Source organism: Sciurus vulgaris (assembly GCF_902686455.1).
Source record: "Sciurus vulgaris genome assembly, chromosome: X".
NCBI classification, from domain to species: Eukaryota; Metazoa; Chordata; class Mammalia; order Rodentia; family Sciuridae; genus Sciurus; species Sciurus vulgaris.
Window position 1 is genome coordinate 31,985,151 of NC_136471.1, and position 14,063 is coordinate 31,999,213.

The 14,063-nt window shown below is 43.5% G+C and overlaps 2 protein-coding genes across 2 annotated transcripts in view; both read right to left on the reverse strand.

Annotated features, from left to right (window-relative positions):
• Positions 1–1,974: 1,974 nt before the first annotated feature.
• The window catches only part of ATP1B4 (ATPase Na+/K+ transporting family member beta 4), a 39,941-nt gene continuing 27,852 nt past the window's right edge, over positions 1,975–14,063 (reverse strand). The window contains exon 8 of the mRNA XM_079123410.1: positions 1,975–5,212. Within this exon, the coding sequence (XP_078979536.1) occupies positions 5,153–5,212 (60 nt within the window). The 3' untranslated portion in view covers positions 1,975–5,152. The remainder of the gene's footprint in view (positions 5,213–14,063) is intronic.
• LOC306650943 (testis-expressed protein 13C-1-like) lies at positions 5,191–10,068 on the reverse strand. The gene has a single exon (XM_079123444.1). The coding sequence runs from the start codon at positions 7,288–7,290 to the stop codon at positions 6,730–6,732; it is 561 nt and encodes a 186-aa protein (XP_078979570.1). The 5' UTR covers positions 7,291–10,068; the 3' UTR covers positions 5,191–6,729.

Here is a 14,063-nt window from a genome sequence, read left to right on the forward strand (position 1 = left end):
GAAAATTTGGATACAGTCAAAATGCCAATTGGATAGAACTAGTTAACTATATTATGAAACATTGACATGACAGAATGTTACGCAGCCATTTACAATCACATTCTCAAATAAGAATATGAGAATCATGTCTTACTGTTAAGTAAAAAAATGAACATCGTAAAGAAATATGTCCCATTCTGTTTTGGCTAAGTAAAAGTCTATCCCCACCCTCCTGTGTTGTAGTTTGGATATGAGGTGTTCCCTAAAAGCTCCTGCTAATGCAAGAATTTTCAGAATTGAAGTGATTGGATTGTTGAGAGCTGTAACCTAATCAGTCCATTTTAGTTTGAATGACTGGGTGTAACTGTAGGCAGATGGGGCATGGCTGAGGAGGTGTGTGACTGGGGTCATACCCTGGAAGGGTGCATCTTCCCTGTGGCCCCTTATCTTCTCCCCCCTGTCTCTGCTTCATGGCTGCCATGAGGTGAACTGCTTACCTCCAGTGCATCCTTCAGCCATGATGCTTTACCTCACCCTGGGCCCCAGAGCAATGGAGTCAGCCATCTATGGACTGAGACCTCTGAAACTGAGCCCCAAATAAACTTTTCCTCCTCTATATAACTGCCCTACCACTAGGAAGGTATTTCTCCCTGTGCCTATACCTTCCTACCTGCTGGGTAGAGTCCACCACTGGAGGTTCCAGATTGGAGCCACTACATTTGAGGCATCTATAAAAGAATTTATCTTCTCTTTTGTGTATGTATGTGTGTGGGGGGGTAGATTTTATGTGTATAAAGTAAATACATCAAAGTACAAACTGCAGTCACCTCCAGGTTTTCAGATTATGGGTGGTTTTAACTTTTTTTTTCATACTAATGTTTTACTGATTCCAGTTTGCTTTGATAGTCAGAAAGTTCTTAGGAGAATGATTTCCTAAGAGTGGGTTTTGAATCTCCTTGGTTCATTCTTGCATTCTGCACATAAGTAAGAGTTGGCCCCATGAAAGAACAGTCTCCACTTCTATCTGATATCAAGGTACTCTCTTCACTTGAAACATGTTTTGATCAAGTTAAAAATCCTTTGTTTTACATGGGTCATTGGTCCAGTCACTTGGTTCTGATTCTGCACAGTCGTCATCCCAAAGAGATGCAGAGGCACACATTTCTGGCCTATTGTTGCCTTCTGTGACAGGTAAGAGGTGCTTCTCATCCTTATGCCTTTCCACATGCTGTCTGCGGATGCCTTTACAGGAAGGGTCTAGGTTGGGCCAGTACTTAAAGTTGAGTGAGACAAACAGGAGTGGAATCGTTGATGGCAAGGGCCTCTGGGGCTTCTCTGCCTCTGAATCTCTATGTGCAGGTTTTGCAAGGCCATCCCCCCTAGGAGCCATGTGTGCAATTCTCCTTGCACCACGTATGTCCTTTTCTAGCAACAAAGCCTGATTCTTTCACTACCTCCACCCACTTCCCTTTTCACCAGAAGATCTCTGCAACTCAAAGTTCCTCCATTATTTTCACATCTTTGGGTCAAGGTATTTATTGGCAGACCCTGTTAATTGGTGTTAACTAGTAAGGGTAGAAAGTTAAGGCATTGTGCTATAGTAGAAAGAGCATGGAGTTCAGTACCAGGCAAGTTGGGATTGGAATGCAGGCTTCACTGATTCTCAACTTTGGATAAGTGATTGAGTTCATATCTGTAAAACAAAGTCAAATATCTTTCCCGAAGAACTTAAATGGAGGCATCTATTAGACCTATAACATGTAGCTGTCATGATCACTGTATTAGTTCATTTTGCAGTGTTACAATAATATGCTTGAGGCAAGCAACCTTTATAAAGAAAATAAGCGGGGCTGCGGAGATAGCTCAGCTGGTAGAGTGCTTGACTCGCAAGCACAAGGCCCTGAGTTCGATCCCCAGTACCAAAAAAAAAAAAAAAAAAAAAAAAAAAAAGGAAAATAAACTTATTTAGCTCTCAGTTTTGGAGTTTCAAGGGCATGGCACTGACATCTGCTCAGCTCAGGTTAGGGCCCAGTTGGCTGCATTACATGGCTGGAGCACTTGCGTGAGGAAGAAATCTCATCTTGAAACAGGAAGCCAGAGTGACTCAGGGTCAGGCTCAGGCTTCTATAACACATTGCTCTGGCAAGAACTCCAGGAGACCAATATTCCTTTCTGAGGGTGGTTCCCCCAATGGTCAAAGGTCCTCCCACTAGGCCATCTCTTTAAGGGTTCCACCACCTCCCAATACTGCAGCCCTGGGTACCAAGCTTTTAACACATTAACCTTTGGAGGGATAAACAACACCCAAGCCTTAGCAGTCACCAATAGGATAATAGCCATAAAGTCTCACATAGTAGACACTCAATGATATGAGTAGGCCCTCAGTGAATATCCATTATATCTATTACTTCATCATTACAGAGCAGAACCCAGAGGGCAGGGAAAGGAGCCAACATTTGTGGGGCTTGGAAAAATTCAGTAACTTGTTTGAGGTCACACAGCTAGTGAATAGCAGAGCAGGTATCTGAACCCAGTTCTCTAGCTTCAAAACCCACAGTCTCTTCCAACAGACACCTCACTGCCTTTACCTGCTTGTGCTCAGCCTAGGATGAAGGGAGAATTGAGAGCCAACTTAAGTGACTAGCCAAAGATTCAGGCAGGTTGCCATGCAAAATGTCTTCCTGCAATATTAGGTAATCTCATCAAACTATATAAAAACTACACACAGACCTACAGATATTCCAATGGACATCAGAGTGTACTGTGAAACCCTTAATAAACCAACCATAATGAGATCTAGGGTGGTTTGTTCACATTACACTAGGGATTAAAACAAAGGTCCTCAAATTTCAGCATGCGGCAGAAACATCTACTAGGCCCAACTTCCAGAAGACAGAACAGATGAGGTGGAGCCTGAGAATTTGCATTCATGACAAGTTCCCAGGTGATCCTGATGCTGCCGGGCCATTAAGAACCACATTAAAATGTACCATAATACTCTCAAATATCATCTGTGCCTCATCTTCCCCAAATTCCAAGGAAATATCATTACTCACAAGAATATCACAAAACCATCCCCCAATCCAGAAAACCTAGCTTTAAGATCTGATGTCCATGATGTACCCCTTTGTAGACAGCACTCCCCTCCAAGTAACCAAGGCCCTCTCAATAATCACAACTCTGAAGGAAATGAGAATGCTGGTGAGGCAGGGTCACTTTTTACTCTCTGCCCCCATTCCTGTCCCTATTCCAAGTAGGTGCCAGCCTCTGACCCTTTTTGCCTCATGAAATGTTTATCTTGTGAGCAGACAGTGGAGAGCATGGCTGCTTCCCAGAATCATGAGCCCCTTGATAGGATTATGCACAGGAGTGAGGGGATGGTGTCTCGGAGGGCATAAAGGCAAAGGAAATTTCTGCACATGAGACATCAGGGGACCTTGGGGAGACAAGGCCTCAGGGAAATGACCTCTGCATACAGAGGGAAGATGTACCCCAGGCTTTAGGCATCAAGCTTAGACAGAAGCAACCTCCCACCTAAGTCCCCTTTCCCCCCATAAACTTCACCAGTCCTGGAGCAGCAGACATGACCACCTTCAAGTGACCATGTGGGCTTGGATAGTGAAGGCCCCAAAGAGGTGACCCCAATTCTTGGGTGACTGGCAAGAAGAGAAGGGGCCCTCCAATAGGGAATGAGATTGAAATTCCCTTCACCTCACTGAGACAGAGAGAAGGATTTAATCTGCCACCTCTGAGCACATCTGCCTCCCACAAGTCCTCCATACACACTACACAGAAGACACATGAGGCAAGTACAAACTCTTTATTACTAGCTAGGATATGAAAAACCCCAACAATGGTTGATCTTGGTGAGCTGGGCAGGATCTCCAGGGGAACTCCGGGAAACCTGTTCAGAATGGCACCTCCCACTCCCTGGGCTCTACCCTGGCTCCTCCTTGCCTTGCAGCTGCCTTGGTAGAGCAGAGAACCTGCAGATAACACATTCAGTGGAAGGCAAGGGGCCCAGGGGCATTCTGGAGAGTGCTGGCCTCATCCAGTTCTATTTTTAGCCCAATTAGTCCTTCCCAGAGAAGCATCATACATACATAGTACAGTGGCCCTGATGTCTGTCTTTGGAGTTCATTTTGTTTTTCATCCACTGTTCATCGAAAAGGATCTTGGGATGGGGGACAGCCTGGGGTTGAGGACTAGAGTGTGTAGCACATACTCCCCCCAGAAATGTCTTTATAAAAAGACAGCCCAGTGATCTTTCAGGCAGGCTGTAGGGCAGCCAGGAAAAATAGATGTGAGTCTCAAGATAGGAAATCAGTACAGGATCAGGAAAGCCCTGCCTGTCCTTTTGCCAGGATACTTTTCTGATTTTTTGCCACTGCTCATTCATCTTCTTTGGGATTAATGTGATAAACACTTGGTCACTCACGATCTTTCATGAAAGTGTCTTTGACATTGCCCCCAGAACCACAAAAGTGGATCTTTTTCTTTCTGAAAGTGGATCTCGATGTTGTTGTTGTATGTTATTATTGTTATTTGGGTACTGGGGATTGAACTCAGGGGCACCCAAGCACTAAGCCATATCCCCAGTCCTATTTTGTATTTTATTTAGAGACAGTCTCACTGAGTTGATTGGTGCCTCGCTGTTGCTGAGGCTGGCTTTCAACTCCCTATCCTCCTGCCTCAGCCTCCCAAGCTGCTGGGGATCACAGGCATGTGCCACCATGCCTGGCTTGATGTTATTTCAATTGGGTTTTTCCAAAGGTCACATTTAATGTAAGACAAAGGAGACACCCCTGATCCACATATCTTAAATTAGGCTCTCTCTTGTCATCTAACCAACCTTCCCTAACTGGATAGTAACATAGTTATAGTTTCTAACACATACTAGGCCATTAGTAAATTTTTGTTCAATAAACTAATAAATGAAATTAAATAAATGTGCTACAATTGTTAAGATTTAACACTCCTGTCTCAACCCTTCGGACTCTGCAATGACAGTCCCTTTTCTCCAACAGGATTGAGTTCTAACAAAATTGGTCTGTTCTGCCTTGTTCCAAAATTCTGTGCCAGAATGTTTCCTTATCCCTGAGGCCTTCATTCTCTTTTTAGCTCCAGCCAGTTGAGGTCTTAGATGAAGGCTGCTGAGAGCCAGAAGTGTGTATCATGAAGAGTCACACAGTGGGAGCCGGAGCTTCTTCAGCTTCGCCCAGAGTTCCTGGAGCTTAGAGACACAAAGAACAGACACTATGAATGTTATAAAAACAAATTGAGAAAAAAATGTGAACACTGCTACAATTTACAGTACAACAATAACATTGTCAGGAAAAAAAGCAGTGTTCCTAGAACATAATGTATCTTATGTTCTAAAAGCATTGTTATTCCCAGCAGAAGACCTGGTATTATGGGAGGAGGTTAAAGAGAGTACAGAAAGGAGAAAAAGAGAATGTTCCATAATATCAGCTTCTTCAGAATGTCAACCAATCAACAGCAGCCATCCAGAGTCCACCTGTGAACTTAAATGCAATTGGAGAAATTTTCCTTTCAAAGATTAATTAAGAGCCAGGCACGGTGTCGCACACTTGTGATCCCAGCGATTGAGGAGGCCGAGGCAGGAGGATCCTGAGTTCAAAGCCAGCCTCAGCAAAAGTGAGATGCTAAACAACTCAGTGAAACCCCCATCTCTACGTAAAATACAAGACAGGACTGGGGATGTGGCTCAGTGGTTGAGTACCCCCAAGTACAATCTCTGCTACCAAAAAAAAAAAAAAAGATTAACATATTTGACAGAACCTCATATTTTTCAAAAACAATACAAAATATATACACACATACACATGTATGATAGGAAACACTTTCTCCAGTTTGTATTAATGTGTTAAAAATGGTTATTGCAGGTTGGTGATGTAGGCCAGTGGTAGAGTGCTCGCCTAGCATTTGGGAAACCCTGGGTTCAATTCCCAGCACTGCAATCAATCAATTAATCAATCGATACCAGTATTACTTGATGGTGGGATAATGCAATTTTTGTTTGGGTTTTCACTTTTTTATGATGTAAATAAAGGAGATCTTTTTATTAGAAAGGGGCCTCCAAAAATTGATTTCTCTTCAGAATATATCTCCATTGTTTTTCTACCTCCTTGAGTTCAATAGGAACTTGTTTTGGGTGAAGTCTTCCCACCTCACCAGTTATCTAGATTTTTCTTACATTTATAGCAGGTCAAATATCAAGGAAAATGAATCATACTTTACATTGCAGGCAATCCCAATCCCTCCTCCTGAGGTCTGAGGCAAGTTTCTCCTCTTGCTGGGATTCAAAGGTTTTATCATCTTTTGGCAGTCTGGTCATCTGTCCCTAAGGCTGTTGTTTCCTTGGCTACAGCTATGCTCAGAGAGGTTTATTGAAGTGGGGCCTCACAGGACGTTCCTCCTGGCTTTGGATCCCTGAGGCTTCACCTGACCTATTCCCTGACCTTGGCTCCTCTGGTGGCACCAGTAAACTATTTTCCCCTGGGACTCCAATGCAGCCAACTGTAGGCCAGGTGAATAGATGTACCCAATAGGCAGCTCCAGCCACTTCTATTGAGATTACTCTGGGTAGGCAGGTGTTGGTCATGGGCATGCCATTGGGAATGGTGTAAAGAATGGCACTGGCAGAGGGGTTGAACGACCTGGGCCCAGGCATGATGGGGTGCCACACCTGTTTGGGATGCCATCTGGGCCTCAGACTGCATATCCTGCCTACTCTTGCGACCCTGTGGCAAGTGCCTCTCTCCGTTCCCCTGCATCCACAGGCCATGCCTCAATCCTGTGCTGCTCAGCTGGCGACTCAGGAGCGACTTCCTGGGACAGCTCAAACTGGATCAGCCTCTCATGCAGGGCGTCGCGCTCACCCAGCGCTGGCTTCAGGTCATCTCTTGTGCTATGCAATTGAGAAACCACGTCGTCCCGCTCCTCACGCAGCCACTGCAGCTCAGAGGCCAGAGCCCAGGCGGCACCCTCGCGCTCCTCCACCTGATCCTGCAGTCGCTGAACCTGACGCCCCTGCTGCTCCCACTGCCTAGCGGCCACTCGCACCCCCAGGGCCAGGGCGCTCCAGGCGCACGCCCTCTTAATGGCTCGTGGCACCTGCGGATCAGCCACGACGGAGTGCAAACTGTCTTCCACCTCGTTCCAGGGCCGTGATTGGAAGGTCAGGTAGAAGTCTGGGCTACCACCATTACTGAGCACCTCTTCATTGATGAACAACACCACCTCGCTGTGGCGGAAACCGCTCCTGGGGTCCCGGAAGTCAATGGCCATGACCGCAGCGGCCTAGTCAGCCGAGCTGCCCCGCTACTGTAGTAAGCCTTGGGCTACCAACTGGCCCACCCCTCACTTCCTCCCTCTGTCTCGTTTCAGTCCTTGCACAGTCCTAGCCTCTTCGTTGGCCTGCTACCTCCCTCTTTCTCCTCACAAAGGCCCTTTCCCTCTCACATCGACCCCTAAGGCAGCTAAAGCGGCAACGGCTTAGCACGTTACAGATGTGGGCACTGAGTCTGGCCGCAAGGCCTGCTGGGACCAACATTTCCTTGACAGAGCTCTCCCCTTCAGTCCGGTCAGTCGGGCTGCTGCTCTGCAGGGCAGGCCACATGGGGCACTGCAGTGGGTCTAGAGTGCACTCCTGTTTCCAACAGTTTCTGAAGGACAACTCCCAGCCACATTATATGAATTTCTAACCTGGTGAGGCAGGAGAGTACATGGGTGAACTCTTTTTGGCTCAACTTCCTCTCCTATAACTCTAAGTTGCTCTATCAAACCTTCTATACAGTCCAGAGCTGTGTCATTGTTCCCTTCTCATCTTAAGCAAATGACCTTGGGGCCCTGCTTATCAGGAAAATCAAGGGAAGAAGTTATGAAGTCCTCCAGCTTTCCTTGCTAAGCCCTATCTCCAATGTTTCCTGTTCTACTTCCCCAGGGATTTTGATGCATCTAATTCCCTCTTGACTTTCCTGCATTTCTCCCATGTCCTGGCTACTAGATATCCCATACAGTAAATCTGTTAAAGTTCTTTCCAGTCTTAAAATACTTTCCTCCCTCTAGCCCATGTCTTGGGTTTCTTCTCGCCACCCTTTTTTCTCATTAGAAGGATTGCCTATGCTATGTCCACTTCACTGTGTTCCCTTCACCATTCTACCTGCTGCACTTCACTTTTCACCCCCAAAGCTCCAGTGAAAATTCTAAAAGTCTCCAGCAGTTTTTCAACCTCAGTACCAACACTGGTGGATACTTTGAAAGTTTGTTCTCACGTTGTCTTTTAGCAGAGTGCAGTTGCATTGAATTATACTCCGTCCTGTCTTAGTTTCTGCAACATCAAATTCTACTTATGTTCTTCCATTGCCTCTGGCTTATCTTTCTCAGTTTCTTTGAACTACTTGTTCTTATACCCAAGGCCCCAAATTTGGTTTTTCCCCAGGATCATCTTCAGACCCCTCCTATTTACATTCTCTGTGTTTTCCTTAGATGTGCTGATTCACTCCTGTAATTTAAAATACTACCTCTATCACAACTCTGTATTTCCAATTTAGACTACTTCTTGGTTATCAGATCCATAATCTTTTCTTCCTTTGACACTTATTGAACACAGAGTAATTTTGCTTGACAAAAAGTGGTAAAAAATATTGAAAAATTCCTGACCCTCATGGTATTTATATCCCATTGGTACAACAATAAATGAAAAAAGCTAAACAAGTAAGCAAGATATTTATAAGTTGTGATGTGTGCTAAGAAGTTAATATACAAGCTACTGTGAAATACTGGGACTCCACAGGGGTTTGAGACTGTTGTGTGTACATAAGAAGTTTAGAGGGGCTGCAGTCATAGCTCAGGGGTAGAGTGCTTGCCTAGCATGTGTGAGGTGCTGGGTTTGATCCTCAGCACCACATAAAAATAAATAAATAAAACAAAGGTATCATGTCCATCTACAACTTAAAAATTTTTTTTAAAAAGCTTAAAGAATATCTCTGAAAAGATGACATATGATACGAGAGCCAGAACTCCAGTGGCAAAAGTATTGGTGTAGAAAAAGCTTCACATATCCAAGGAACAGAACAGATGCCAGTGTGACCAAAGCATGATAAGTTAGGGAGAAAACCAGGTGTGGTGGTATACACTCTAATCCCAGCAGCTTGGGAGTCTGAGACAGAAAGATCACAAATTTGAGGCTAGTTTCACTAATTTAAGGAAACCCTGTCTCAAAAAATAAAAAAGGGCTGTGGACATATCTCAGTCAGAGAGCACCTCTGTTCAATCCCAGTAACACACACACACACACACACACACACAGAGAGAGAGAGAGAGAGAGAGAGAGAGAGAGAGAGAGAGAGAGAGAGAATGGAATGAGATGCTGTTGGAAACAAAGGTGTCATCTCACATGGCCTCAAAAGCAATATTAAGGTGATTGAGTTTTATTCTAGATGTGAGGGGCTGACACTGTAGTGTCATTGGTAGTATCATTAGATCTGAAAAATTTGACTCTGAATTTTGCATAGAAAAGAGATTGTATGGTGTCCAGAATATAAATAGGTGAGACAGTTTTGAAGATATTGCAATTGACTGAGAAAGAAATGATCAAGGTTGGGCAGACGTGGGGCTCAAGGAGAGAGTGAAGGGTGAGGCTTAAAACTGTTAGTAGTCAAAAATAAAAAATGGACTTATGGGGCTGGGAATGTAGTTTAGTGGTAGAGCATATACTCAGTATGTGAAAAGCCCTGGGTTCGGTCCCCAGCACACACCCTCCTCTGGTGAGTCAGATTTTTCATTATAATTTACCTCTGATGTCTAAGTGATGACAAAAATGTACCATGCTTCATTTAATTGAATTTAAACTTATTTAAATAAACCATTATGGCACTCTATGAAGCCTGAAGCCTGTGGCCTGTAAGGAAGGTAAAAGTTCCATTGAATGCCTTGTTCAAGAGCCCAGTATTACACATTCTGAGAAATGAAATTAAGTACCTTGGTCACTATCGGTAATGTCTGGAACTCCAAAGGGGATAAGGAGTATCTGGGTGAGGTTTCATGTTGTATATATGTGTGTGTGTGTATATATATGACCTTGATTTATATTTTACCCAAAATTTAAGTCTATGAAGCAGTAGATTGCTAGAGTTCTTTAACTCAGAGAGGGAGATCCTGAAAAGAAATTATTATTGCTGCCATCATTTAAATTGAAGAGCTAGACCATTGGCAAGGGCCCAATAGTCTGTAAAATGGTGCAGATGGGACTGATATTCAGTTAGGAAGAACTGTGTTAAGAGGCCTGCATGAAGTTTGGCTGATTATGTTGACCCTTAGGTCCTATTCTTTATCAGGGATGTCCTTTTTAAGGAATGAAAAGCCACTCTCCAGTGAGTTCCACATGTATTGGTGAATAGCTATAACGTATATATTACTGTTCACTCAGTTTACTTCAGAGAGCTACCCAGGTATCAAGGGACCTTGTAGAGGGGTGTCTCAGTTCATTTTGCGTTGCTATAACAAAATACCCAAGATTGGATACTTTATAAGGAAAGAGGTTGATTTTGGCTCATGGTTTTGAAACTGAAAAGTCCAACTTGGCGTGGCCACATCTGATGAGGTCTTGGGCTGTGTCGTAGCACAGTAGGTGCCATCACACGGTGGGAGCACCTGTGAGAGCAGTGAGCAGGCACATGCAGAAGTAGTCAAACATATGAGGTGTCCTCACTTTATCACAGCCCGCTCTTTTGATAGCTAATCTAGTCTCATGAGACCTAACCCACTCCCACAAGATGGACATTAATTCCTTCTGAGGATGCTGCCCCCATGGTCTAGTTATCTCCCACTGAACTCTACCTCTTAAAGGTTCCACCACCTCTTTATACCATTATATTGACTGGAGACCAAGCCTCCAGCACATGAAATTTGGGGGATAATCTGCACCCAAATCATAGCAGAGGATGACCTCCTCCAGCACCATGACATCTGGCAAGGGACTGAGGACAAGGGAGACCACCCCTTCTACAGGTGGGGTATGACATAGGGCCTAGGTTTGGTTTCATCCTGTAGTAAGAAGATGTGGTGACCATGGCATGCTTGTGGGATACTGTTTTTATGACCAGTGTGCAGTGAGCATTTCAGTATGAAGGGCAATGGGCTCAAGGGCCTAATATACCTTTATTTAAAGGAAAGTTCAGTATGTAACCAGTAGTTGCTTCTCTAAAGACATACAGTATAGTGCTAGGGAGGGTGGTTTTTGCATCAAAAGCCCATAGTCAACTTATGGCCATTGTGAGGCATAAGAGGCAATTACTAAAGCCTCTATCATGAAAAGAGTCTGATAGAGGAGAACTAAAGGGAAGGGCTGTTGTATTGCAATTTTAAAAAAATATTTTGTTTTAGTTGTAGGCGGACACAATACTCCTATTTTATTTTTATGTGGTGCTGAGGATTGAACCCAGGGCCTCGCGCATGCTAGGTGGGCACTCCACCATTGAGCCACAACCCCAGCCCCTGTATTGCAATTTGAATAGAATCTAGAGCCTTTTGTTGGAGGAAGGCCTATTGGGGTGGATTGATTTGCAAATACCTGTACAAGTGGGCTTAAATGAAATTTATATAGGAGAAATATGTTGCTTCCTGAAACTAAAAGGCTTAAAAGATATTGGACTTATCCTAACTTTATAGGGTCTGAGAATATTGAAAGCTATTTATTTATTTATTTTATTTTTTGCAGTACTGGGGATTGAACCCAGGGCCTTATGCTTGAGAGGCAAACACTCTACCAACTGAGCTATATCCCCAGCCCAAAAGCCATTTTTTGACAATGTCAAATATAGAGCAAACCTTGGTCTGCCAAATAATTTTCGAGAATTTAGAGAGTTGAGGTCTTGTTCTATGTGTGAGGCAACAGTGTATCTACTTTTTGAGTTCCTTTGTACTTCTGTGTTCTTAAATGAGAATATCAAATGAATACCCTCAAAAGAGGATGCCATGAATATGCTTTCTGTTATGGTTTGGATGTGAGGTGTCCCCAAAAGATCATGTGAAAAACAATGCAGGAACATTCAGAGGTGAAATGATTGGGTTATGAGAGTCTTCACCCAATCATCAAATTAACCCCCTGATAGGGATTAACTGAGTGGCAACTGAAGATGGACAGGGTGTGACTGGAGGAGGTGGGTCCCTGGGGGGATGCCCTTGGGGTATATATTTTGTATTTGGTGTGTAGAGTCTCTCTCTCTCTGCTTCCTGATCATCATGTGAGCCACTTCTCTCTGTCACACTCTTTTGCCTTGATGTTCTGCCTCACCTGGAGCCCAGAGGAATGAAGCAGGCCTTCTATGGATTGAGACCTCTGAAACCATGAGCTCCAAAATCAACTTTTCCTCTACAATTGTTCTTATTGGGTGTTTTAGTCACAGCAGTGAAAAAACTGACTAAAACAGAAATTGGTACCAAGAAGTGGAGTTGTTGGCTGTGACTAACATGACCATGTGGTTCATAAGCTTTTTGGAATTGGTGGGAGGACTTTGGAGATATGTAGCAGTGCAAGCTGGGAATGCTTTAGGTTGTTGTAAGCAGAGTTTAATGGCCAGTTCTGGTGGGAGGTCAGAAGCCCAGAATGTCAATAGGACGGTGGACAGTGAAAACAGAGCTCAAGAGGGTGTAGAGGAAAAGGGGGACACTATTGGTAACTGGACTAGAGACCATTCCTGTTATGTTCTGACTGAGAAGTTATCTGCATTTCATCCATGTCCTGAGACTTTCTGTGAGACTGATTTTAAAAGCGACGGACTGTTTAATCTGGTAGAAAAAATTTCTAGGCAGCATAGCATTCAGGAAGTGGCATCATGGCAGAAGAGTGTGGTGGAGGGAAGAAGCTCACGTGATGATCAGAAAGGAGAGAGAGAGAGAGAGAGAGAGAGAGAGAGAGAGACTCCACTCATCCACTCACCAGATACAAAATATAAGTTTGCTTATAAATTGCTGAGCCTGGCCTCAAGCTTGCAAACCTACTGCCTCAGCTTCCCAAGTCACAGGGATTACAGACATGACTCACTGTGCCTGACTGCTTGTGTTCTATTTTATGTTCAGTAACTCTACTAAAATTTTAGGGGTTGTGTTGTTCAAATTTAGAAGGATTCCTCAGGTATTATTCTAATTTGAACCCAAGTATTGGTTAAGGTCGTGAAGGTTTCTCAATTGTTGCATTTTAGCAGGTATTAATGTTAATTTAGAAGTTACATTATAGAGATGCAAAAGCAATTCAGCATATTTATCTTTCTATTTTATAAATTTCTATGTGTTTCCAATTGAATCAAATTGTAGGTCTCTGTTTCAGCATTTTTCCTCCTCTGTATCCAGATTTCTCCTTTTCTCCCTCCTTGCTTCCTTCCTTCATTGCCTTCCTTTCTGCCTGCCTTTCTGTCATTCTGTCTTTTCTTTCCTTTTTTGTGATTACTAAATATACTCTGGGAAGTTTCTTTTTTTTCACTATTTTTTCAAGTTTTAAAATTTGTTCTAATTAGTTATGCATGATGGCAGAATTCATTTATGCATTTTGATAAATCATACATAAATGGAGTATAATTTATCATTTTTCCTTTTTTAAAATACTTTTTTAGTTGTAAATGGACACAATACCTTTATTTTATTTATTTATGTTGTGCTGAGAATCAAACCCAGTGCTTCACACATGTGAGTCAAGTGGTCTTCCACTGAGCTTCAACCCCAGCCTGAAGGCTCTCTTTTTTTAGTTTTTGTGGTACTGGGAATTGAACCCAGGGCCTCACGCATGCTAGGCAGTCACTCTATCACTGAGCTATAGCTCCCAACCCTGTTCATTTTCTTTTGAGGCAGGGTCTCACAAAGTTGTCCAGGCTTGCACCAGACTTGTGATCCTTTTGACTCAACCTCCCAAATAGCTGGGATTACAGACCTGTGCCACCATACCTGATTTCCACAGAGGGAGGGATGAGAGAAGAGATAGGGAAAGAAATATTGAATGAATCTAACAAAATCATGTTGTACAAATATATAAATGTACCAAAGGGAATATCTCCTTTATGTATATG